The 26789-nt window shown below is 41.8% G+C and overlaps 1 protein-coding gene across 1 annotated transcript in view; it reads left to right on the top strand.

The window, feature by feature from the left end:
• The window catches only part of PARP15 (poly(ADP-ribose) polymerase family member 15), a 47510-nt gene that overhangs the window by 9223 nt on the left and 11498 nt on the right, over positions 1 to 26789 (top strand). Inside the window, exons 3-9 of the mRNA XM_044384743.3 lie at positions 10804 to 10920; positions 14531 to 14767; positions 15709 to 15930; positions 17305 to 17374; positions 19712 to 19861; positions 21904 to 21966; positions 24152 to 24319. Coding sequence (XP_044240678.3) covers positions 10804 to 10920; positions 14531 to 14767; positions 15709 to 15930; positions 17305 to 17374; positions 19712 to 19861; positions 21904 to 21966; positions 24152 to 24319 — 1027 coding nt within the window. The remainder of the gene's footprint in view (positions 1 to 10803; positions 10921 to 14530; positions 14768 to 15708; positions 15931 to 17304; positions 17375 to 19711; positions 19862 to 21903; positions 21967 to 24151; positions 24320 to 26789) is intronic.

Raw genomic sequence — 26789 nt, 5'->3', positions numbered from 1 at the left:
GCAGTAACAGAATCTTCTTTCTTTTCAGTAATGAGTTGTAGCGCTAGTAATTTATGTCCGTGGTGAGGGTCATCATTTACTGTCATGTTCGTTAATTTTTTCCCCTGTGGTTTGGTGAGTAAACCTGACTTTACAAAGAATAAGTTTTATATTTATGCAGTCATTTAGCCAGAATTACTATTTTCTTTCTTTCTTTCTTTCTCTCTTTCTTTCTCTTCCTTCCACCCTCCCTCCCTCTTTCTCTCTCTCCCTCTTTCTTTCTCTCTCTCTTTTCTTTCTTTCTTTCTTTCTTTCTTTCTTTCTTTCTTTCTTTCTTTCTTTCTTTTCTTTCTTTCTTTCTTTCTTTCTTTCTTTCTTCTCTTTCTTTTCTTTCTTTCTTTCTTTCTTTCTTTCTTTCTTTCTTTCTTTCTTTCTTTCTTTCACAGGCAATGAATGAAATCTGTTTTCTTCCAAAGCATTGAAAACACCAGAAAGTAAGATAAAGGCCAAATCCTTTCAAATCTCAAATCAGCTGTAAAAACTAACATCTTAAGTGTTTCTGTCTCTCTAAAAATTGCTACGTTGGAAGACCTCGTACAAAAGTAATGCTTTTTAGAAAAGTGGACAAAACGGATGAATTGGAAGTGGATGAAACAGATGAATTTTCAAAAGACCATTCATAAGCCTCCCTTTTGGTTGCATTTCACAATATCCAAGCCACCATGATGGAGAATGTGCTCTCCTTGCTTGTGGAGTGGATTAGTGGCCTGTCAGAAGCCAATGGTGACTTTAGGGTGGAAGTAATACCCAATATTAAAGTTGCTGTCATGTCTTTTCTCAAAAATACTGGTAAGACAGACAATATCTTTTAACTTTTCATTTTCAAATTGTGGTTGTATCCTACTTTGAGATTCCAGGCATCCCACAGTGGGTTTTGTTTAAAAGTTGTGCTCTAACTCCCGGTAAGATAATTGCAAAGGATTACATATTATTACTTCTGGCACTACCAATAACTAGCATTTATCAAGTGCCTTGCTCTATGCTAAGCACTGTGCTAAGCTTTTACTTACTTCACTCTCAAAACATATAGCACTATGAGATAGGTACATTATTATCCCCATTTTATAGATGAAGAAATCTAGGTTTAGAGAAAATTAAATGACTTGGTCATAGGCACACAGCTAGTAAGTATTTGAATCAGAATTCCAAATTAGACATTCTGACTTCTGAGTGTATTTTCTTAACCACTGTGAATGTACCCTCAAATTTCCCATGAGCTTAATAATTATAGGAGTTTATTTTTATGACAATGACATGTCCAAAGAGAGAGCAAGATATGGTGAAGTAAGGTGGGAGTGGGGTTGGGGAGAGAAATTACATTTAGGAACCAATATTGTATTATAATCATCATCATTATTATCAGCTTACAAAGTGGCTGCACATATTTGATTTCATTTAGAAAGGAAGCTGTTGATCCATGTTGCCGAAATGGTCTTCAGTGGCGGCCACTGTTAATGATTGCTGTGCACTCACAGTACGCAATGTGGGATAGGTTGAAGTTGACACTGAAATTTGACTTTATATAGAAATTTAGTATCTAAATTGTAATTCTTAGTTATAGCCTCTAAATCAAATTACTCTTTAAAAATCTTTTCTTTTGCTATGAAATGAAATTATAGTACCAATAAACTGATTTTTATTTGTAGATGTCAGGACATCTGTTAATGTTTGTGTCGGATACAATAACTTCAGGAATTTCAGATTTTCCCCAAGACTTCTGGAACTGACAAGAACCATTAGGGTTGAAACTCTGCCATATCATATTGATAATAGTTATATAACAATTTTCTTTGAAAACCCCACAAATGGAGGAGAAGGAGAAACCAATGTGCAGCTTTTGCCAGAGAAGAGTTCATCCCTGGTTGAGTTTTCTCACTACAAAGGTAATCAATTTCTCTTCTTTCTTGATCTTTACAGTTATTATTAACCATTTCATGCACAAATGAAGTCAGATTAGAGGCCACACAAGTGATTAGGAAATCCATCAAAGCCCCCCATTCTTACTGAAATATGCCATGAATTAACTCAAGGCTTTGAACAGGTCTGTGGGAAGACCTAGTGGAAAGACTTGTTTTCTGTGCAGTAACAAAAAAAATAGACAACAAAACTTCTCTTGACCTCAAATTCTCTGTAGTTAACTCCTTCATTTCTTTGTTTCCCTTTGCAGGAAAATTTCTCAATTGAATTTGTCATTACTCATCCCCATTTTCTCCCCTCTTGTTCTTTCTTAAATCCATTCTAGAAGAGGCTTTTACCCTCATCATTCCACCAAAACTGCTCTTGTGAAGATCACCGATGACCTCTATGTTGCTAAACTCACTATCCACTTCCCAGTCCTCATTTTACTTGATCTCTTAGGAGCATTTGACTCAATGGTCAATGGCTCCTTCCAAATGCACTTTCTGCACTTGCTGCTAGGATGCCACGCTTTGTGGGTTTTTTGTTTTTGTTTTTTTGTTTTTGTTTTTGTTTTTTCTACCTCAGTAGCTGTTCATTCTCATTCTTTTTTTTTTTTAAGATTTTATTTTATTTATTTGATGGGGAGAGAAAGAGAGAGAGAGAACGCAAGCAGGGGGAGCAGCAGGCAAAGGGAAAGGGAGAAGCAGGCTCCCCGCAGAGCAGGGATCCTGATGCAGGGCTCAATCCCAGGACCCTGGGATCATGACCTGAACAGAAGGCAGACACTTAATCGACTGAGCCACCCAGGTGCCCCTCATTGTCATTCTTTCCTCATTTACCTTCTTTTCTTCAACTCTTAAGGTAGAGCTCAGTTCTTTTCTCCTTTTTGTCTTCACTCAGTTCCTTGGAGATCTAGTGGCTTTAAATGCTGTCTATGTATCCATGACTCCCAATTCTTATCTGCAGTCAACACTTTCTCATGAACTCTAATGTCTACACTCACTGCATATTAGACTTCTTCACCTGGTTGTCTAAAAGTATATGATGGAAATATAACATGTGCAAGACAAAACTCCCCAACCTCCTCACCCTTTGCCACCAACCTGTATTATCCATAGGCTTTCCCATTTCGGTTAATAGCAACTTCATCCTCCTAGTTGCTCAGGCCAATACCTGGGAGTCTCTCATATCCCATACCCAGGCCTTTAGAAAACCCTCTTCACTCTACCTTCGAGACGTATTCAGAATCTGATCACTCCTCAAAGAAGACAGTAAGAATTTAGAAAATTAAATGAACCATTTTAAAGGTAGTAACAATCTCCTAAAGAACTTACACCACAAAATAGTTTATATTTTAGGTAATATAGCCAAATAAATACCATTTTTGATGGCCACACTTCACCTCCACACCCCCTCCCAACTATGATCTTTAGGAGCAGTTGATGAAGCCAAAAATTATCCCTGAAGCTGTAGGCGGGGATAGAAGACTTGGGGTTGGGGTGGGGGTTAGGGAATGACTGAGGTCAAGAGAAGAGAAACAGAAATTGGGATCTTCCTCACGTAGCTTCAAAGGAAACCAGTCATTCAGGAAAGCCAGAAATTGAGATGCTCTCTGGAGAGAAAAGGAGCTCAACTTTCAGTCATGGTTTAAGAAGCTAATAGTCTTAGGACCAGACTGAAATAATATCTGATTCTTCATACAGCAAGGAATTGATACCATTGGACATTTTAAATTTGTACTTTGTGAAAAGACAAACATTTGGTATCCCTCACTTAGCAGACGTCTACATTTAAAACTGTATCATTCTTAGGACTCATATCAACCTCCCAAATTTGCAAAGTATGAAGGCCCCATCTCTCTCCACATACTTGTCACCTAGTCCTTAATGCTAGTGTTGACATCTGAAGAGCTTTTTTTTTTTTTTAACAGTTTTTATGGGTATACTCTGATAAGTGGTTAATGTCTATGCATATTCAGTGTCTCTGGAGATAACATGTACAAGTTGGGTTAGTTGAGAGCCTCAGTCTGCTCTCCAGCCATTGTGAGCTAAAGATGCCAGCAGGGGAGGCAGTGATACAGAGTGTAACACAACAGTTTACAAACTTTTTGTAAACCACAGTGCACCCTAAAATATATATATATATACCTGCTTTGCCATACCTGCTTTGCCCATACTTGCTTTGCCAACAAAAACATTTGTTACAATTTGGAAAAAGAAGTTTTGCTACAACATGCATTTCTTGCTAAGGAACTCATATACTCTATTTTCTATTTTATTTTGTTTTGGTTTTGTTTGGTTGGGTTTTGAGGGGTTTTGCTTTGTTTTGTTTTTTTTGTTTTTGTTTTTAATTTTTTTAAGACCCTTAAAAATTCATATTGCTGGTATAGTCATTAGTGGTTGGCTTTCAGCAATGACTTTGACACAAAGGGTGAGGGGGGAGGGGTTTTAACCTTATCCCCACTATCTCCTCCAGCCTGCCTCTTCAAGCCATTTTTAATAAGCATGCAATTTGTGTTAGTTTTTTAATTGCTGCATACCAAATTTAGTGGCTTTACATAGCACACATTTATTGTCTTATACTTTCTGAAGGCCAGGAATTTGGGGGCAGCTTAATTGGGCGATCCTGGCTGAAGATCTGTCATGAGGTTGCTATTAATCTGTTCGTTGGGGTTGCAGTCATGTGAAGGCATGATGAGGACTGGAGGGTTTCTTCTAAGCTCATTCACATAACTGCTGCCAGTGGCCTCAGTTCCTTGCCATGAGTGCCTCTCCATATGGCTCTTCATGACATGGCAACTGTCTGCCCCCAGACTGAGTTATCTGAAGGGGTGGGGAGGGCTGCAGTACCTTTTCTAATCTAACCTCTGAAGTGATATAGCATCACTTGTGCCATATTCTGTTGGTCACAGAGACCAACTCTGATACAATATGGAAGGAAACTATACAAAGCATGATTATCAGGTGGTAGGGATCATAGGGTACCATCCTACTGACACAGTCCAAGAAAGTACAGCTACAAGACAAGTTCCATTTATCGTCCCCTACTTCTACCCAGATTGTCACACCTAAGCCTTCTATATAGAAACAGAGCACCACTGGCTTTTAGAATCCCAAAGGTATATATTTATTTATTTTTCATTTTAAAAAAATATTTTATTTATTTATTTGAGAGAGAAAGAGAGAGAGGGAGGGGGAGGGAGAGAGGGAGAGAGAGAATCTCAAGCAGGCTCAGCATTGAGCGTAGAGCCCAATGCGGGGCTTGATCTCATGAACCCAAGATCATGATATGATCTGAAATCGAAAGTCAGAAGCTTCACTGACTGAGCCACCCAGGCAACCCTCAAAGGTTATATATTTAAATCCTTCTGTAATTTATTAGCTGGATAGCAATGGCAACATTACTTCCTTATTCTCGGTTTCCTCATTTCGAAAGTGGAGATAAAAATCTATCTCACAGAGTCACTGTGAAAATTAAATTAAGTGGGATAATATTTGTTCACTGACACATAACAGGTATTCAATCAGTAGAGATATTATAATGATCAAAATAAGAAAGAATGGAAACCACAAGTTACTAATTTGATGAGAAATAAGATATGAATTGTGCTTTAGATGGCTATGTGTCTCAGCTGCTCCAGGGTAAAGTGTTATTATTAAATGGTGCTTGAATGGTTCAATGTCCCCTCATTTTGATATTGTTATGACTTCTGACATAAAAGTACTGTAATAACCTACTTCTACTGGGTAACACGCATTTGAAAATAGGCTCATGAATTTCATTTAGAAAAAAAATCCTCCTGTGCTGCTTAAAACGCAAAAATAAGTAGCAGATGTAAAAGCAGACCACTAAGTGTTTGTCCATCTTCTGCTTCGCTGCAAACTCACTGTTCCCCAAGTTCGCTCATTCCACCTTAAGACAGTTCTAATCACCAAAAAAAAAAAAAAAAAAAAAAAAAAAAAAAAAAAAAAATTAGCAATGTATGAAGCCCAAATATGTTTTACTGACTACCCTTGCTCTTCCTTTTAGAGTTGTAGAAATAAATCCTTTATATTTCCCTAGAAGGTAGTCCTTCAGATGTTGAAGGATAACTATTATGTGTGGCTCCCTGCATTCCATCCTACCTATTACCTGTACTTCTGCAAGTTAAATATATTCAGTTCCTTTTCTATATCCTCATGTGATATGGTTTTGAGTCCTTTTACAGCATCAGTTTCCCTCTTCTGAACACCATAGCTAGTTTTCATAATCTCTTTGGGAAGTTTGGCACTTTGAACAAAATACAGTACCCCAGGCATTGCCTGTTTTTGCCAGTGAAAAGTAGGATAGGGTTATTATTCACCATACCTATTCTTGTTACTATGTTTTTCTTCTTATAGACCCAGATCTCATCAGTACCCATTTTTAAATGAATGGACTTTATTTTTAGAGTTTTAGACTTACAGAACAACTAAACAGAAAGTAAGGAGAATTCCTCCTACCCCCAAACAGTTTTCCCTAATACTAACATCTTGCATTAGTGACACCTTTGTTACAATTGATAAAAAGGTATCGCTACATTATTATTAATGAAAGTCCATCGTATTAGAGTTCACTCTTTGTGTTGGATGATTCTCTGGGTTTTGACAAATACACAATGTCATGTGTCCTCAATAACAGTTTTATACGGGATAATTTCAGGGCCCTGAAAACCCTGTGCTCCACCTACTCATCCCGCCCTTCCTCCTCTAAACTGCAGGCAGCCACTGATATTTTTACCGTCTCCGGAGTTTTGCCTTTTCTAAGACGTCATGGAGTTGGAATTGTATAATATGTAGCCTTTCAGATGCGCTTCTTTGCTTAGCAATAGGCATTATATTACTTCCATGTCTTGTGGTAGCTTGAGAGCTCATTTCTTTTTCTCTGAATAATATTCTATTTTATGGAGGCATCATGTCCGTTATTTATCCATTCATTTATTGAAGGGCATCTTGGTTGCTTCCAAGTTTGGGCAATTATGAACAAAGCTATACTGCTGCTATAAACACTCATGTGCAGGTTTGTGTGGACATGTGGATATAAGTTTTCAGCTCATTTAGGTAAATATCACAAATGCTGGATCATATGGTAAGAGTATGTTTAGTTTTGTAAGAAACTGCCAGACTGTCTTCCAAAGTGGCTGTACCATGTTGCATTCCCACTAGCAATGAAAGAGAGTTCTTGTTGCTCCATGTTCTTCCTAACGTTTGGTGACTGTTTTTTTTTTCTTCTTAAATACAAGTACATCACTGTTGATTGTTATACAGAGTTTATGATCAATCAAAATCCCTTAGATATTTTTGTATGACTTAGCTGCTAAGGCACATTCTCTTCCTCCCAAACTTGTGCAGTTACTTTGGACCTCCCTTAGTGCTTTTCCTTTCCTTTGGTGCTTCTCCAGATGTCTCTTTAACTTATTAGGTTCACTCATGGTCCAGTGGCTATATATATATATTGCTGTGAAGGACTCACACTTGCAACCTTCTCCAGAGGGATTGCCTTGGAGACTAAAGGTCTGGAGGCTGGAGGTGCCTGGGAGTTTACACTCATCACCCAACCAGGATGACCCATAGATAAATACCTGACTGGTATGGAGGTATAAAAACCCAGCTCTTTGTCTCAAGATTGGGACAACACCATGATGCAATTTATGTACTCCAGCAGGATCAGGCAGAAACCAAGTTTTACTTAAACCACACTCTCTGTCTTTATCTCTCACTTCTACATGTTTTTCCTGAGGGTACAGCTTTAATAATGCAGTTGCACATGAATCCTCATCTCAGGCTCTGCTTCTAGGGAATCAGACCTAATTTTATTACTTTTTTTTTTTATTACAGCACACAATTGTTTTTGATGTTTTTGACTATTATAACTATTCATTAAAGAATAGTATTGTATTTACTTCTTTTTTAAAAAGATTTATTTATTTATTTTGAGAGAGAGAGAGCAACCATGCAGGGGGAGGGGCAGAGGGAAAGAATCTCAAGCAGACTCCTTGCTGAACGCAGAGCCAATCGCAGGGCTCAATCTCACGACCCTGAGATCATGACCTGAGCCAAAGTTAAGAGTTGGATGTTCAACCAGCTGAGCCACCCAGGCGCCCCAATATTTTATTTACTTCTAACAGTTCCTTTTTTTTTTTTTTAAAGATTTTATTTATTTATTTGGGGGGTGGGGAGAAGAAGCAGACTCCCTGCTGAGCAGGGAGCCAATAGAAGCCTTGATCTCAGGCCCCTGGGATCATAACCTGAGCCAAAGGCAGACACTTAACTGACTGAGCCATACAGGTGCCCCCTAACCGTGCATTTTTAATTACTCATGCATTATTGTGTGTATTTTTTAAATCTTTAAGAGCCAGGTTTTTTTTTTTTTCAGAAAAAAAAATCACCTGTCCAATATTATAATGAAAGTCAATGGGAAAATCAGATTAATTGTACAAACCTTCACTGCAAAGTAAACATTAATGGAACAGATCTATTCCTTTAGGTGAGGATTAGCTCCATTTCATTCATGAATATCACATCTTTCATTGAGCTGCCTGACAGTGATACTATTTTAGGTAGACATACTATATTTCAAAGTCTCATTAGTATCAGGATTTCTTTTTATGCCAAAGATTTTGTCTGAATACCTACCTTTTGCTTTTTATTTTTTAGTGGTGGACACCTACTTGGCCAAAGAGCATGTCTTCAGTGAAAGGCCCATCTCTGTGTTTCCCTATTATGTGACTTTGGGCATAGCCTTGTATGGAAAGGAGAAGCCCCTGAGAAAGTTGCCAGCACTGTATCTGGTGACTCTGGATCCTCTCATATGGAAAATCTTGCAGAAGAAGCATCACCTGATTGAAAGGAAAAATTATAAATGGGGAAGGTGTCACTGTGAGGTAACATGGCCCCAAGTCAGCTGTAAGGGGCTAGAGGTAACATTAGGATCGTGGCCACCGAACTCAAGGAAGAACAAAGATCAATGTCATCAAAACCTGGAATGAGGACATTTCTAAAAATTTCTGCCATATTATTTCTAAATATCAAGTCACCAAATTGAATGTGAAGCCAATGGTATGAGAAGACATAAAAAAAACAGCATAGAGGATGATAGGATTTCAATTGAGTCTGATATATTCAAGGAGGTGGTCATAATAACAGGTTGTCTGAAGGATATGAAAAGAATTTACAGCAGTTAAAGACACCAACCATAACATTGAAAAAGAAAACACCAAAATTTGACAGAGAATGTGGCTGGTTCTTCTAGAAGGTTTTCTAGTCTTCATATCAGTGCTTTGAAAGAGTCTATACCCAAGCAATTCTCAAGATGGGAGGTCATTAATAATGCTTGCACCAAACATACCAGAGTACATGCAGGAGAGTATAAAGAATGTAGTGAGCAAGCAAAAAGGACTGCTCAAGAAGCCCATTCCCAGTCCTTCTGGGGTTTTCTATTTGTTATGTAAAGTAGAGTATGGAAAATTCTCTAACATTGTTTTAAGCAAAGAAAATTCATAACCTTTTTGAGTTAGATCAGTCATGAAAAATACATTTCATTTCATGGGTTACTTCTGACCAAACCATAGTTGTTGCCTGGAGCTCTGTGTTGAGCAGGACTCTGAAACTCTATCTATCTGGACTGGTTGAAAAAGAGTGTTGATACCAATTAATGTCTGTCACAGGAGTGGATGACGAGGTATATGGGGATGGGGAGGTGATTTGTGCCACGTTTTTACCATTGGTAAGTGGTAGATCAGCTCCTCTTCGTAGAGTCTCTGAAGAGCAGATTAAAGGATTGTACCTTCATCAGCTACTAGTTTGATTTTGAATAAGTGGTTTCATCTCTTTGTACACTGGGTTTTTTTTTTCTCTGTTTTGTTTTGTTTTTTCAGGAGAATGAAGTTTCTGTACCAGATGATCTGTGATGATCCTTTAAATTCTAAAACTCTTTGGCTGTTTAGTAGTCAAACTACAAATGCATTATGTGGCGAACTGAGGGTTGTGTCTTAGTTTGGGTTCCCCCAGAAGAGAACCTGAGACAGGAGTCAAGTGCAAATGATCTAAATAAGGGAAGTGAAAGATACTGATAGGGTGTGTTACCAAATCAGTTACTGCTTAATCCCACTGGGGAAACTCAGAGTGAGTCTTAACTTGGAGGCAAGGTTGCTAGGTGGTTTTAAACGAACTCCTGTCAATCCTTGGATGAGGGCTTGAGGGGGTGGGCGGCTGCTTAATTTACCTGCAATTCCTCTCGGCTATACCTGCTGCAAACAAAGCAGACTTCGGCACTACAGACAGTCCTCAGACAAGAAATACAGTTGGAGGGGCACCTGGGTGGCTCAGTTGGTTGAGTGTCAGCCTCCTGATTTCAGCTTAGGTCATGATCTCAGGGTGATGGGATCCAGCCCCAAGTCAGGCTTAGTGCTAAACCTGGAGTCTGCTTAAGATCTTAAGATTCTCTCTCTTCTTCTCCTTCTGCCTCTCCTTTCTCTCTCTCTCTCTCATTCTAAAAAAAAAAAAAAAAAAAGGAAAAGAAAAAGAAAAAGAAAAAGAAAAAAAAAAGGAAATACAACTGAAATATGACCAGACAGTCCTTAAATAGTAAGAGCCGGGGGTATGAACATGGTCTGCTAAGCTAGAATTCTTGGGGGAATAAGTAAAAGAGCTCACTGGCAGTTGGAGTGTTAAATACAGTTGATAACCAAAAAATTGATAATAAATTATTTGCTTTTGAATCTTAGGGTTGGCTTATGAGTTGAGATAGAGAGGTGTGGAATCTAATAGTTATTTTCTGTTTGGACTCCTAAGAGGAAAGTCTCCAAATAGCATTGCCTAGTCATTACTTTTACTATTTTCTCCACAGTCAAAAGACCAAGTCAGTTGGAAACATTGTCTTTCAAACGGAAACATGATAGCCTCAACCCAAACCAAAGAAGGTCTAAATCTCATGTTGATAAGTGGAGATGTTACTGATCTCCAGGTAAGTGGTGCTATTTAGCCAATCCGACAAGAGACAATGGGGTCTAATTCGCTGGTTCTGTGATTTAAGGTCAAAGATTAAGATCATATAAATTTGAGGAGCTAAACACACCCGAGGCTCAAGCAGGGCTATCCTTAGCCATCCCCGTATTCCCCATGTTCTTATGTGAAGAGATCAAGTTGACCACAAACACAGGTGTGCACATCTACCTCTTCTATTTCTCTGTAACTTATCTTGACCTACTTTCAACCCAGTTCTGTTCCAATTAGCATTTATGGGGAGGAGATATGCACATTACTTTATAATATCACCCTTCACAAAAATACCCCGTCACTCCTGTCTGAGCACTCTCTGAGACACAGGCGGAATGGGAAAGGAGAAAGATTACCAAAGCAGGTCCAAAAAGCTCAGCTCGGCTTTTGCCTGCCTCTACTTTATTGCTTTTCCCCCTTGGAATCACCAGTTAGCAGGAGATGCAGGCCCTATATTCTATCTATAGTCGACATCCATGATTCTCAGTCCTGGCTGCATGTCAGAACCATCTGGGAAACTTTTAAAAATAGAGCTGCCCAGGCCCCACACCTAGAAATTCTGATTCTAGGGGTGCCTGGGTGGTACAGTCGTTAAGCGTCTGCCTTCGGCTCAGGGCGTGATCCCGGCGTTCTGGGATCGAGCCCCACATCAGGCTCTTCCGCTGGGAGCCTGCTTCTTCCCCTCCCACTCCCCCTGCTTGTGTTCCCTCTCTCGCTGGCTGTCTCTATCTCCGTCAAATAAATAAATAAAACCTAAAAAAAAAAAAAATTCTGATTTTAATTGGTCAGGTATGTGGTCTGGGGGGGTCCATTTTTGAAAGAATTCCAGGTGATTCTCATAAGCAGCTAGGGCTGAAAATTACTGATTTGGATTCTTCTTCAGAATTCTGTAGTTTCCACCATTTTGACACTTGATATTTATCTTCAGATGGCATACACTCAAGATTAATGGAAAGAGAATTCTTCTGAGAGATTTGGAGACTCATGGCTTATGAGCCACTGGAAATATTCTTTGCTTTTGTGCAGCTAATGAGATGGCAGCAGGGCGGCAGCCAGCCACTTTCTTCTTGTTCTCTAGAGTAGCTAGAGTCCTTACACGCCTTTGTCACATGGTTTCGGGACCTTGTTCTCAGATCTTCAAGTTGAGAAGTTGAATCTTATAATTTTACCCAGACTTAAACTGGCACTAATCAAACTCAAAAGACTTATTTATAAAACTGGAATCGTAATTATTTAATTTGCAACAGGGAAGCTAATTGCTGGGGTTATGGGTAATAGAGAGCTCTGTAGCTGCCTACTATGAGATTGCTTGGTGAGCATACTCAGACTAGAAAAGAACTGGGTAACATAGAATTACAGTAAGTTTCTTTGTCAGTCGAGGAGTAGACATAGTGTAGTGGTTATGCAGACCAACTCCAAAGCTAGTTCTGGCAGGGTTCAAATCCCACTCTATCACTGCCCAGCCATTCATCTTGGTCAACATCCCCCTGTGACTCAGTGTCTTTATCTATAACTATGGATGATGACAATATTAGGGTTGTTGTGAGGTTTAAATAAAATAATCCACATAGAGCACTTAGCACCTCCCTGGCACAGTGAAAACTCAAAAAATGATGGCTATCCTTGTTATCCACTTATGACAGACTACTTTTATTTATTTATTTTTAAAGATTTTATTTATTTATTTATTTGAGAAAGAGAAAGAATGAGTGGGGTGGGGGGGAGCAGAGGGAGCGGGAGTAGGGAGCCCGATGTGGGACTTGATCCCAGGACCTGGGCTCATGACCTGAACCAAAGGCAGCCGCTTAACCAGCTGAGCCACCCAGGTGCCCGACGACAGACCACTTTAAATTTCACCTCACCCAGTTAGTGGTACAATCTAGTTGAGATAGATATTCCACACCCTCATCTTATAAACGAGGAAACAGGTCTTTTCACTACATAGTCTGTGAAGTGGATTATTAAACTCTTGTCAACCCTGTCAGGGTACCTGTTCTCACCATTGGATAGCACCATATAAACTTTGAAGTCCTCTAACTCTTTCTTCCCGGAGTTCTTTCCCTATCCAACTAGTTTCCCAGCCTCCTTGCACCCTCTCTTGTGTATGCCCTTTCCTCTTCATTCCCACCGTCAGCTCTTCCTTCAGCACCCCGGTCACCTCTCTCACCCTCCAGTGTGTCCTCTCCATAGCTGTTTGATGCGTTTATCAGGTGCACCCTGCTGCCTGTAGCAGAAAGTCCAAAAATGTGTGCGCTCTCAGAGTCCTCCATGGTCTGGCCGCAAATCTGTTTCCAGCCCTGCCGCTCCCCATTAGCCCTCTCCCTTCTCTATATTGGACTACTTTCCGACCTTTCTCAATTCTGTGTGTTTTCTCAAATATTCACCCACCCGGAATGCTTACTGCCTTCTTTCTCCCTGCCCCAGCTTCTTCCCTTATCCTCTTCATAAAGACTTTACTAACCAGTCCAGTCTAAAGGATTCCTGCCTTTTTTGAAATTCTATAGCAATTACTAATTGTATTTTCAACACAGAGTTTCTTTTGATTATCTTGAACTGATTTAAACATTAAGAATATTTTACTGTTTTACATGTTCATATGTTACTTCCCCCAACTGTGTAGGAATCAATAAGCAGGGAGTGAGGTGAAGATGGGCCGGATCTTGTTTTTTTGGCAGGCTCACTGACCTTTGTCCCTGCAGGGAGCTTCTCAGGTCCTGAGATTAGTTTATGTTAACTAACCTCATATAAGATTGAGGTAGACCCATGAGAGTGAGAAATGAAACTATTGTGTGGCCCAAAGACATAGACACCTTTTAATTTACGGTGAGGAAGTGCTCCCCAAGGAACCAGAATACTCAAAATCCACACGATCAAAACATTCTCCCCTCCGAGTCTGAATCTGAATTCAGAATAAATGGAATTGGATGAATTGAATATTTAATATCTATTGGCATCGGGTCATGACCTCATCTCACCAAAGGGATGGCCTCAGCAGGCATTGGAGAACTCTTGATACCCCTAGACAGGCTTGAGGGGACATTGCCTACCTTCACCTCAATGACCTTCCTTTGTCTAGCTCTTCAGGGCTAACCAGACCCCACCCCCTCTTCAGACGGACCCATTCTTTCTTTAGGTATGTTAATAAAGTCAGAACAATTACTTTTCAGTGCCTGCCAGTCTAAATGCAGCTCTTTCTCTCTTCCAAGATCTCTCTAAGTTCTGTGTTTTTGTCTCCTGTGTTTTTGTCTCCCTCTGTCTCACTGTCTTCTTCTTTCTGCTTCTACCTTTCATTCTGACTCTCCTTCTTTGTGGTCTCTGGTTTGCTCATTTTCATAGCCCTACTCTGACTCATCACATGTTGACTTGACAGTAGTGGGTGATGTATTTCCCTAATTTCTAAGTTTTGGAGCTCAGCTCATTATGGTAGCAACAGATTGTAAGCCTCTTGAGGGTAGAGCTGACAGGTCAATATGATAGACAAAACATATCTTATGCATTACTCCACAGTACTTGGCAAGTCATAGGTGCTTATTAATTATTGATTCAATCTCTAACAAATTGTTGCTGTTTCCCTTAAGGTCGATGTCATTGTCAGCACTGTTTCCATGAATCTTCAACTTGGAAAAGGACAACTATCTCAGGCTCTTCTGCAGAAAGCTGGTCCACAGCTCCAGGAAGAGTTACATGCCATGAAGCAGGGAACAGTGGTGGAAGTAGGTACCGTATTCATGACAAGTGGCTGCAATCTGAACTGCCAAGCTGTCTTCCATGCCGTGGCACCAGCCTGGGATAATGGAGCCGGGTCTTCTCAGCAGGTAGAGAAAATCCTTAGCTCTCTACTTCTTCGGTAGCTTTGGTGATCTTCCGGCACGGTGGAGATCTGTGGTTCTCAAGCAGAGTGAATTTATTCCCCAGGGGACATTTGGCTTATTACAACAGTTACTGATAACTAGGAAGTGGAGGCCAGGGATGTTGCTAAGCAACCTATGAAGCGTACATCAGCTTCCACAACACAAATTTTTTGGCCAAGGTTGAGAACTTTGTCTATTTATTGAACTCTTTATTACATTCCATAAACAGTCCATCATAGCTACCAGTTATTTCCGAATAATTGACCCTTGAAAGTAGGAGCAACCCTTGGGGTTTTCCAGGAACGATATCTGAAGATTAGTGTAATAATCCTTCAGTATAACAAAGAGATACAGCCAGAGCTGTGGTGAAGAATGAAGGGTTGTTGCTCTTCTTTTGATGACTTCTCACCTCTACTCCTAACTTTCTTTTTTTCAGAATATGAAAGTAATACATGTATATTGCAGAAAATACAGAAAATACAAAGACTAAAATAAAAGTTATAATCCAGTCACCTGGAGATAAATGTAGTTCACATTTTATTGTGTTCCCTTCAAGTCAATCTTATGCATACTTATTTCTTAGTTGAGATTCCCTTCCAAACATTTTTTAATCCTGCCTTTATTTTATTTTTTTTACTTAACATAAACATTTCCCCAGGTCGTTAGAAATTCTGTATAAACGTTGCTTTTACTGGCAACAAGACACCATTGTTTATGTAGCCATTCCCATACTATTGGAATCTCTGGAACATCCTCTCCCCTCTTGTTTTCCCTTTCTGACTCCCCGACCCAGACAAAGCCAAGAATAGCTGAGGAAACCTAGTCACAGTTGCTGGAGCCAGAGCTCTTTCTGCTTCCCACCAGCTTAAGCCCTAACTTAGCTGAATGTGTTTTGTACATTTCAGGTCATGGCGAATATAATCAAGAAATGTTTGACAACTGTAGAAGAGTTATCTTTTTCATCAATCACATTTCCCATGATTGGAACAGGAAAGTTGAGGTTTCCCAAAGCTGTTTTTGCTGAACTAATCCTTTCGGAAGTACTCAAATTTAGTAGCAGTGTCTGGCAGAAAACCTTACAAAAAGTTTACTTACTGGTACATCCAGGTGATAATGAAATCCAGCAGGTATGGTTACATATCTCTTCTAATCATTCTGACAAGTGAACCGAAGTGCACCCAGATGTCTTTGTGGATCTGTAAATAATAATGTTTTCACCTCCCTGTCCATAAGTGTTGGTTGTTGAAGGGGGTTGTCCTATGACTTAATGAGATAATGCTGATAACTCATACAGTCCTTCCTAGACAGTTTAGCAAGAGACAAGATAATTTGTACTTAATAAATTCTTAGGAAGAAGCAGAAAGTTATTGGCATAAAAATGGCTCAGACTGACTGAATGAAGGCTAAGCCATGGCTCTGTTCATAGGGAAAAGATCAGATAAGAGAAACGTCAAGAATGTAGGGGTTTTTTGGATAGAATACAGCCAGTCTCAAGCTATGAGGGTCTAAAGCTAGAAATAGCAGTACAGTATTCACTAGAAGAGAGGCAGTCAAAGCACATGTACGAAGTGCTGAGCCACCTACGCCGCCCTGGTAAAGTGGCAGTCCTTGAGCTGGTTGGCCCAGTCTCAGTACCAAAATCTGGTTCTCATTCTTGAGAAGTTATATTAATTTTTATATAAATTGTGCATAGTTATAACAGAAATGCAAACAATATAAAAGTACAAAGAAGAAAGTTACAGCTAGGTTTGAATTTCGATTTTGCCATTTAAAGGTTAAGGGAGGCCACCTCTCTGAATTTCAGTTTCATCGTATGTCAAGTGAATGTGGCAATAACACCTCTTGAAAGTCGATGTGAGAATTAAGAGAGGATGTGTTTGAAGTGTTTCGCGTGGTGTCTAGCACTAGCATGCCTGAAACCTGGTTGCAGAAGTAGTTATTATTACCTTTTTGGTACCTGACTTTAAGAGCTATTGCTACAAATTACTAACATTAGCACTTTTTTTTTCTTTTGAAGATTTTATTTATTTATTTGACAGAGAGAGACAGCCAGCGAGAGAGGGAACACAAGCAAGGGGAGTGGGAGAGGAAGAGGCAGGCTCCCAGCGGAAGAGCCCGATGTGGGGCTCAATCCCAGAACACTGGGATCACGCCCTGAGCCGAAGGCAGACGCTTAACGACTGCGCCACCCAGGCGCCCCTAACATTAGCACTTTAAAAAGATAGCAAATATGATGTTCTTTTCGAAGTTCTTAGTTATTCTCAAGCATCTGGGGTAGAATGGTGGTTTTTCCACAAAATAAAGTCAATCAGCACTGGTATTTATTGAGAAAATTCCTAGGTTAAACTGCAATCCCAGAATTAAAAGGTCTCTGGGTAAGAGGAAATCTAGGGAGAACCCTTGTTCCTAATTGATGTCTGGTGATCATTACTCCAAAGAATTGGATTAATATATTTACAGAACGTTGTTGTAGTCAGTACCCTTTTTCTTTCTATTTCCAGGCAATTGTAGCTGAATTCACTAAACAGTTGTGTGGAAATCCCAACCAGGACAGGATTCTCATGGCTGGAGGTAACCAAGTTCTGGGAAAGTTGTTCTGCTGAGAAAATATTTCCCTCTGCTTAGTGGCTCTTCAGTGGTAGCTGAAGTCCAGTAGAAGGAGACACAGCGAATTCACACGAGGCACAAATCAGTGATGAGGGGGGTGTTTGAGCATGTTCCATTGTCCGAGCACACAAAGAAAAAATTATATGGGTGTTGTGCAGCCGCACCCCAGCGGACTCTAAGCCTAGGGTAGGTCATGGTCCGGTGAGGCCAAAGACAAGACCCAGAGACACTGATTGAGATACAGGTTTATTAGGGGAACTTAGGTACAGAGAGTCCGGGAGTGGCCGATTGGATAAACCTCTGCTGCCAGGATCTGCATGCAGCAAGTTTTGATATCATAGCAACTATCATCAGCCCCTCCCATCCTTGCATGGCCAGCGTTTCCGAGGAGATCAAGGCCTGCCGCTTGGACAGTCTTCATCATAAGAGAGACATACAGGGTTGGTCACCCCCCCACACCCAGCCCCGACATCAAACACTGAACAACACACCCTTCTGCACGTTCTGCTTGATGGGAACATAGAGGGAGGACAGGATCTCTACATTCTCAAGATAGTGATTAACAGGGGCATTCAGGGTGTGCTTGCACAGCTAGCTAGCCAGCGTGTACCATACCAGATGTGAACCAAATCTGATAACGAGGCCAGAGTTTCTAAGATAATGATAATGAAAGAGACCTGAGGATGGAGGAGTGAGGCGGTGGCCAGGGGTGGGACTGGCGACCGCCCTGCACCTTCCTTAATCATCCCCATGCATGCCTCACCTGCAGTAATAAGTGGAAGGCCTACCCGGGGCTGCTGTGGGCCGAGTACATGGAGGGGGCTCCCTGGACAGGCTGCGTCTGAGGCGCTGCTGTTGGCTCACAGGGATGTGATCAAGAAGCTGAGCCTCTGGAGACGTGACCATGCTGGAGCCTGTCCACCATGTTGACCACGGGCAGTCAGCATCTTGCCCAGAGTTCATTCCACGGAGGTGTGGGTAGCTGAGAGCAGTGCCCCCCCCATAGCCTCCTGGACCTGTGTGCCCCCCCAACTCTGAAGGAACCATCCAGTAAAGGTCTTGAAGAACCACACCCACGTACACAGATAACTAAAATGTGATGGCACACTAAACTTCACTGACTGCTTTTATATAGATATGATTTAATCTATACAGCGGCCTCCTGGGTAGGTGGTCTGTTGCCACTGCATCATGTGGAAAAGGAGATTGAGTGAGCTTAAGGGATGAGTAGAAATGGCACCGCTAAGTTATAAAGCCTCAGAGTGGGCAGTAACATATGCCAACATGGTAAGGGTGGTTTCCTCGGAGTGGCCTGGGCATTGCTACCCCAGAGAGACGTGAAGCAACAGGAAAAGGTCCTATCTGAAGTTAGTGAGCTGTTATTTAACATTGGACAGGGGCGCCTGGGTGGCTCAGTTGGTTGAGCGCCTGACTCCTAATTTCAGCTCAGGTCATGATCTCAGGGTTGTGAGGTCAAGCCCCGTGTTAGGCTCCACGCTGGTGTGCAGTCTACTTGAGGTCCTCTCCCTCTGCCTCCACTGCCTCCCACTCCAACGTGTGTACACGCTCGCTCTCTCAAATAAATGAATGAAATAAATCTTCCCAAAAAGTAATTGGACAAATGACCTACACACTGAGACCATTTCCCTTTTCTGTAAAATGGAAATAAAAGAATCACCTGGAGGTACAAACTTTCTGTCATAAGATGAATAAACTCTGGAGACCGAATGTACAGCACGGGGCTATAGTTAATAATAATGTATTCTTGAAGCTTACTAAGAGAGTAGATCGCAGGTGTTCTCACCGCTCCCACATGCACACGCATACACCCCCCCAATGGTAACTATGTGAGGCGATGGGTGTGCCATTAGCTCAATTGGATCATCATTTCACAATATATGTGAATGTGAAGATGTCACATTGTACACCTTAAATATTTGCCATTTTTATTTGTCATACTTCAGAAAAGCTTGAAAAAAGTCTCCCAGAGACATCAGCATGACCTGAGGGAGCACTTTGCCCTCTGTCCTTCCTCGTGTCTTTCTCATGACGCTACAGCAATGTTTACAGACAAGCAGCTGGTCCAGTCAGGTGTTTCTGCCTCATCCTATTTAACTGAGACATGGATCTCCTGCTGCCACAAAGCTTTATTTTTAAATTTCCTTAAAAAAGAAAGCCCAACCGGGCATGGTACTCTTAGCGTTTATGTAGGTGGAAAGAAAGAGGACTGGGAAGAGGACAGGGCCCCATTCTTCCTGCTCTTTCTCCAGCTACTCTTTCATTTGGTTTCTTTCTTTTCAGGTACCTTCAGGCCTGTCTCCAACCCTGGGTTCATTTCATATGAAATGAAAATTGGTGCAATTACTTTCCAGATTGCTGCTGGAGATATCACCAAAGAAAAGGCAGATGTGATTGTAAACTCAACAACAAGGACATTTAATCTGAAATCAGGTACTTTATTTAAGCAAAGTATGTGATTGTGACTATTAACATGACTCACGTGTGGGAGGGAAACTGTGGCTAATGTTGCCTGAGTAGGCGGATAGTGTCGCAGAACATATGTAGGCCCTGGAATCAGAAAGACCTGGGTTTGAGTCCCAGCGATGCCACTTACCATTGCGTGGCCTTGGAACAACCACATATCCCCTCTGAGCCTCAGTTTCTCTGCCTGTCAAATGTTGATTTCCCAGAGGAGGGTAAGACGGGGCACAGCAATGTAAAGATGAGGCGTAACCCATGCGTTGGACTTAGTGTATGTTAGCTCTCATCCCCTTTCTAGCTCGGAACTATCAAAATTCCACACTTATAATTTAATAAGTTTGTTTTATTTTTATTTCCCTTTATATGTAACTCAATGGCACTCATATCTCACTTCTTGTCATCTTCCTTATGTTACACTGACCCAGAAATGAAATTCAACCCCTTTTTCTTGATTTTTGCTGGAATGTCTGAGCACCTCCATTGATGGAGCCCCTTTGAGCACACCCTCCCCACCTGTCTATTTGTGTGTAACTTGCATACATATACTCTTATGTTAATATATTTTTATTATAAAGTATTAAATCTTAAAAGGGTAAGATAAAACATAAATAGAAATAGAAGTTTAAATATTTTCTAAACTGCAAAATATTTTGGAACTTACTACGTAGGAGGTGAGTGCATAGAATATCTGTCCAGTGTATCGGTCCTGCAAAATGCAGACGTAAAGAGCGTTCAGTTAGGTAAAATGTGACAGATTGAACATATGCATTTGTCCCTGCCTTCTTTTAAGATTCCATTAAAACCACAGTAAAGGAAAGAAAAGAACGTAAACCCACAAGGAAAAAGAGAGCTGGAGGGAAACCAATAATGAACAAGAGACAGCAGTGTATTTTTAGAATACAAGAAGCACTAGCCAGTGGTGAAAATTTAGTATATGCAAGAGAGAACAGTAGCCCCTAGAGACACAAGAGTGGGAGGCAGCAGGTACCTGGGAAGGCAGGGGACAAGTAAAGAGATGAAAACAGAATCGGATGCAATTCTGTGTGAGTAGCACTTAGCCCCTTTTATTCTATCCTCCATCCATCCAATGCACCAATAACTTCCCTTGCTCTTCCCTGGCCAGAGATGGGAGGTTTGCTGTGTAGAGAAAGCAACCAGAGAGATTCTGGACTTAGAGCGGCAGGCACAGGTGAGATGAAGATGGGAGCTAGACAGTGTTCGAGTGCAAGTTTCTGTACTAAACAGTGAGTGCCCAGCCCCTGTCCCTGCGGGACTCCCAGAACGGCAGACGGGTTTATGCCCTCCAAGATAGGAGAGTGGAGGATCCTTCTGGAGAGAAACCGACTGCCTTCAAGTCTAGTATTTACTGCCTGTTTTCCTTACACTAAAGCCAACTGGCCAGCAAGCCACCTTTACACGGTGCTCCCAAACTCACTTTAAATATGAAAGGACTGGTGAAGATCATCGGATACTTGAGGAAAATCTCCATTATTGCAAAGTCAGAGACTAAAACAAACACACAAAAAGGAATTTTTTAAAAAAGAGACAATTCATAATACACACACACATAATAAAGGAAACAGAGGCAGGTAAATGATGATAGATAGATAGAGGATATATTGATCTTTATAACGATAAAGTAACTAATAATTAGTCAGTGCTTTCCGTGGGCCAGATTCTGTACTAAGTATCTTTTACCCATTGGCTCTTGTAATGTTCAAATAACCCTGTGAGGGAAGTACTGTGTTAGCCTCTGTATAATAGCTGAGGAGCCGACTAGGGCCACGTGAGCAGTAAGTGGTGGAGGCAGCCCTAACCCAGCGCCGTCACACTGTAGCTCAGAGTGTGTATTATTCAGCTACTGATGAAGGTTGCAGTAGAAAAGGTGGGTTTTTCTGTGGGGGGCATCAATGAATTATGCACAAAGGGATGAGCTGAACAAAATGTACAAAAGCTATAATCATGCACTGAATTTCAACTAATGCTTTTTACCACTAACATGTCTTATTTAGGGGTCTCAAAAGCAATTTTAGAAGGTGCCGGACCAGCTGTGGAAAATCAATGTGCTCTACTAGGTATGGTCACCTCTAGCAGATTAGAGGGCCGAGAATACTATAATAGGACCTACGGGAGGAGTAAGCGGTGAGCCCTTAGGAAAGAGGATGATTCCCTGGGAGAGCGGACACAGGGGGTATGACTTTGTGGCTGTGGGAAATGGTCCTTCCTCCCACCATCCCACCTGTCTCTTCCTGACTGTTAAACGGAACGCAGGCCTGGGTCCTAACAGTCCAGGATCCACCACTAACTGAGGGATGGTGGGCACACCACCTGATCTGTAAGAGCTTTGTTTCTCTTATCTGTAAGATGGTTCTAGGTTTTACTAACGAGGCAGGAGTATGGTAATGGCTTTCTTTTGGGCGGTTGTGAGGATCAGGACAATGAACGTGAAAAGTTGCATGAAGTGCTGTGTAAATTATCTTTCACTTTCCCCGACCTCGTTCTACTTGCTATAATGCACCATCTACCTGACATGAGTCAAGGCGGAGCCCGGGTAGGTCTGAGGTCTTTTCTGACACCAGCCGATTCTCCAGTTCTAATACTATCTCCCTGTAAAGCTAGCGTTGGATCCCACAAATTAAAGGGCTCAGTCCCACAAGCCTCCCCCCACAGGTCCCAGGGGCCGCCTGCACTTCTGACCCCCCTTCGTACACTCAGGCATTCACAAAACCCCTTTCTCAGGTTTGACAGTACCCTACAACGACTCACAGAATTCCAGAAAACACTTGTCTTACGTTTTCCAGTTTATTATAAGGGATACATCTCAGGAGCAGCCAAATGGAAGAGCTGCAAAGGGGAAGGTGTGCGGGAGGGGGGCACGGAGCTTCCACGCCCTCCCAGCTACACCACCCTTCCCACACCTAGGTGTATTCACCAACCTGGAAATCCCCAAATCCGGTTATTTAGGGGGTTTTATGAAGGTTTTGTTGTGTAGGCACAACTGTTTGTGATTGAGGTCCCCAGAGGCCAGGGGGTGAGGCCAAAAGTTCCAATCCCCTAATCATGGCTTGGTGTTTTTGGAGACCGGCCTCCATTCCGAAACTATTGAACACCAGAACCCTCAAGAATCATCTCATTCCCTTACAAAAGACACTCTCATCATTCAGGAGAGTCCAGGGTTCTTGAAACTCTGAGCCCAGAATCAGGGACAAAGATCAAATACTTATTTTTTTTATTATATCACAGTGGGAAATCTGTAAGAGTGATCATATCCTCCAAAATGAGGACTCATGCCTTGCCGAGTAGACAGTCAGCTATGAGTGTGATTTAAAGAAGTGACAGGGTCCCATATTTGACAAACAGTCCCCCAACTGACCTGCTTTTGTGCCTGAAACTCCTATCTTAATAGATGTCCTCTGATGAAGGCACTTTCTCCCCAGTGAATATATTCCTGGAGAGGGATCCGGGGAAGGTAATACTGCTCACCAACACGAGGACGTTAGCAGGAATTTGTGGGTTGGAAGAGCTAGCTGTGCCTTGGAAGACAGAAGCAAAGAATGGAGTGGGGTTGGACAAGCTGGAAAAGTCTACTCAGGCTGCCTGGGAGGGGCCGGCAAGTGGGACACCCAAGGGACGGCAGGGAGTGCCTGGGCAGGGGCCACTCTCCTCCTGCATTTGCTGGAGCCCTGCCTTCCTCAGGTTCTTACTCTGTGCCTTAAAACATGCTCTGGCCATTTCCATGTGCTCGAGAGCTCTCAGGGTCCTGGGAGAGGGACCTCCACACCACCAAATGCATTGCTTTTCTCTCCTTAAAAAATGAATCTAGCTGAATGAGCGTATAAATTGCTCTTCTGGGCTGCAGCTTGGGGGTTAAGAGGTCTGGACACTGACTGCTTGGGTTCAAAGCCCAGGAAATGTTTGCTACTGACCTTACCTCTCTGAGCTTCTGTTTCATCTGTGAAATGGACGAAATAGTACCTACCTGATGGCCTTGTTTTGAGGATTGAGTAGATTAAAGCAGGTAGAGTGCTTTTGAATAACACCCCAAATATTCAACAATGTAGTTGTCGGGTTAAAGAATCCTGGTTGTAAAGGAAATGAGCCTGTCCCAGTCCCAGTGAGTGAAAGCCGCTAGATGGAGGGAGGCTGGGCTTGGTCAAGACATCGCAGCTTTTTCTGATGCCGGCTGTTCCCTGTCTCGGTGATCAACTTGCTGCTTCCCGTAAGTACTGTGCTGTGTTTCCTTCCTTCCTCTCGTTCCAGCTGCGCAGCCTCACAGAGATTTTATAATCACACAAGGTGGATACTTAATGTGCAAGATAATAATTCATGTTCTTGGGGAAAATGATGTCAGGAGAACGGTCTCCACTGTTCTAGAAGAGTGTGAGCAGAGGCAGTACGCTTCTGTTTCTCTTCCGGCCATCGGAGCAGGTTCGTAGCCTCTCATCACTCGAAGATTCTGAATAATCCAGATTCCTGTAGACTTGGCCTCACTGTTAGTGAACTCAGTGCTGAGTCCAGGCAGCGATGCGGGCAAGCTTGCGGACCCTGAGGGCTGTCTCTGGGCCTAGGCCTCTTTCATACATCTTCATTCTATATTGTATGTTCCCCAGGTATCTTTCCATGTTTGGCCCTTAACGTCGTGGCTTTCTTACTGTTCACGTTTTTCCTTTGGGTGATTCATTTGCTTTTATTTTACCAGTTACCCTTTCTGCACTGACTCTCAGATCAGCATTTCACCTTCTCCAAGGTCTCCTCTGGGCGATTTCTGTTACCAGAAACCTTAGAGCAGAATCCAAACTCATCCTCCTCATCCCTTACAAACAGCCCCCTTTCCCGAGTTGTCTCATTTTCTGGTTTCCTCCTTCAGTGGTGCCATGATGCTCCTGGCTGTCCTGCCATCCTTGCTTCTTTGTGCCCCCACACCCCACAGTCAGCACATTCTACTAAATCTTCTCCCAGGAGTTATTCGGTTTCATCCTTCCTTCTGCTTTCCAAACCCTTAATACCCCCCTGCCCCCCTGCAATTGGGTTGACTGCAGCATCTCCCACTGGCTCCTCATTCGTGCGTTCATTAGATTGAAATGCTGTTTCCCAGGCCCACTCCAAGTTCCTAGGCATAAAGTCATGAGTAGGGTGCAGTCGCTATTCTTAAGCAACAAGCTCAGGTCCATCCTGCTCTGAGTTTCTAGGAATGCTTTCCTCCTCATCTCTATCATAGCATACAATAATTCGCTCTCAGTTGAAGGTGATGCTAATGACCCGCTCCCTGATTCATTCACACTCAGTTGCACAAGCATTTTAAAAGGGCCTGGGAAGGCCCTAATAATGCCATCACACGATGATATGGTTTAGTAATGTTTCAAAGTAAGATATTTTACCCACTGTGGGTTAGGATCATTGTTTCTTCTCACTTTGACTTCTCAGACTTGTCCTAGCACCGAGCACTGGAAAGGCTGCAAGCATTTTTGGAATATAGCTAAGGAAAGTTGAGTTGGAAATATGGTTTTACAAAATTGCAAAATTTATCCTTTATTGTCATTTCTTTTTTTATTATAATCACTTTTATACATAATTTTATATTTTTATTTTGTATTTTTCTGTGATGTATAAATTTTAAACCCCACAAAACCTAGACCGACCCATGACTCTTAGTTTCCCCATTTTGCAGATGAGAATTTGAGGTATTAACGTACAAGGTCACATAGCTAGTCAGCAACATAACTAGGTTCATAACCAGGCAGACTGGTCTGTGCATTTCCACCATTACATTTTTTTTAATGTTATGTGTTTTTTGTTACCGTTATGCTCTTAATTACCATATTCTTAGCTGCCACATTCTTATCTCTATTAGCATTACCTTCTAGTATCGCCCCAGTTTTATAGCAGAATAAATTGAAGTTTGGAGGTGTTGTGGGCCGAGTTCTGTTCTCCCGCCAAATTCATATGTTGAAGCTAAAATCCTCAGTACCTCAGATTGTGACTATATTTGATGAAAGGGTCTTTCAAAGGGTAATTAAGTTAAAATGAGGTCATTAAGGTGGTCCCTAATCCAATATGACCAGTATCCTTGTTAGTTAGGAGATTAGAACAGGTCCAGAGAGAAGACCATGTGAAGACATAAGGAGAAGACAGCCATCTTCAAGTCTCAGAGACCTTAAAAGAAACCAATCTTGCCAACGCCTTGATATCAGACTTCTAGCTTCCAGAATTGTGAGAAAATAAATTTCTGTTGCTTAAGCCACCAGTCATGGCAATTTGTCATGGCATCCCTAGCAAACCAATATAAGAGGGATCCAATGACTTGGCCAAGATCACACAGCTAATCCGTGCAGAGCCTGGATATGATCACATGCTCTGCTCTCTGCGCTGCCAATGCCGTTCAGTTAAAGACCACCAGGAACACACACTATGAAGGACGATGCGGCATCTCACCAAGAGGTCATTAAGGACTTATTAATGGATTTGAGCTTGTGTTGGGTAGCTCCGTGCGGTCTCAAGTACGTGGGGTTTCGCTCTGGATCGGCTACTTCGGGGCAGCAGGCATAGTTCAATGACTGGGTATCTTACCTGGAGGGGAGAAGAGTGCGGCTGAAGCTGTGATTATTAATGAAGCAGGACTTGCTCCTGTTAGTCAGGGTGGGGAATGTTTGGCCGTTTTTGTGGTTTGGATAGTGTTCATGTTTTTGCCTGTGGCCAGACATGATTATTCAGTAGTTTTGCTTGGCTGAATTCATCACAGCCACAGAGTGGTTACATCGGATGACGTTCTATGAAATTGTGTTGTGTTTGTGAGAGATCCAGCTATGAGAGCCAGATCCGTTTCTGGCTGTGGCGCTGCTTTCTTCTTTCTCAGCACTAAAAACCACATTTGCCAGATCTCATCACTGACTAACATCAG

The sequence above is a fragment of the Ursus arctos genome, unplaced genomic scaffold (assembly GCF_023065955.2).
Source record: "Ursus arctos isolate Adak ecotype North America unplaced genomic scaffold, UrsArc2.0 scaffold_4, whole genome shotgun sequence".
Classification (NCBI taxonomy): Eukaryota; Metazoa; Chordata; class Mammalia; order Carnivora; family Ursidae; genus Ursus; species Ursus arctos.
This window is presented reverse-complemented; position numbering and strand designations above follow the sequence as displayed.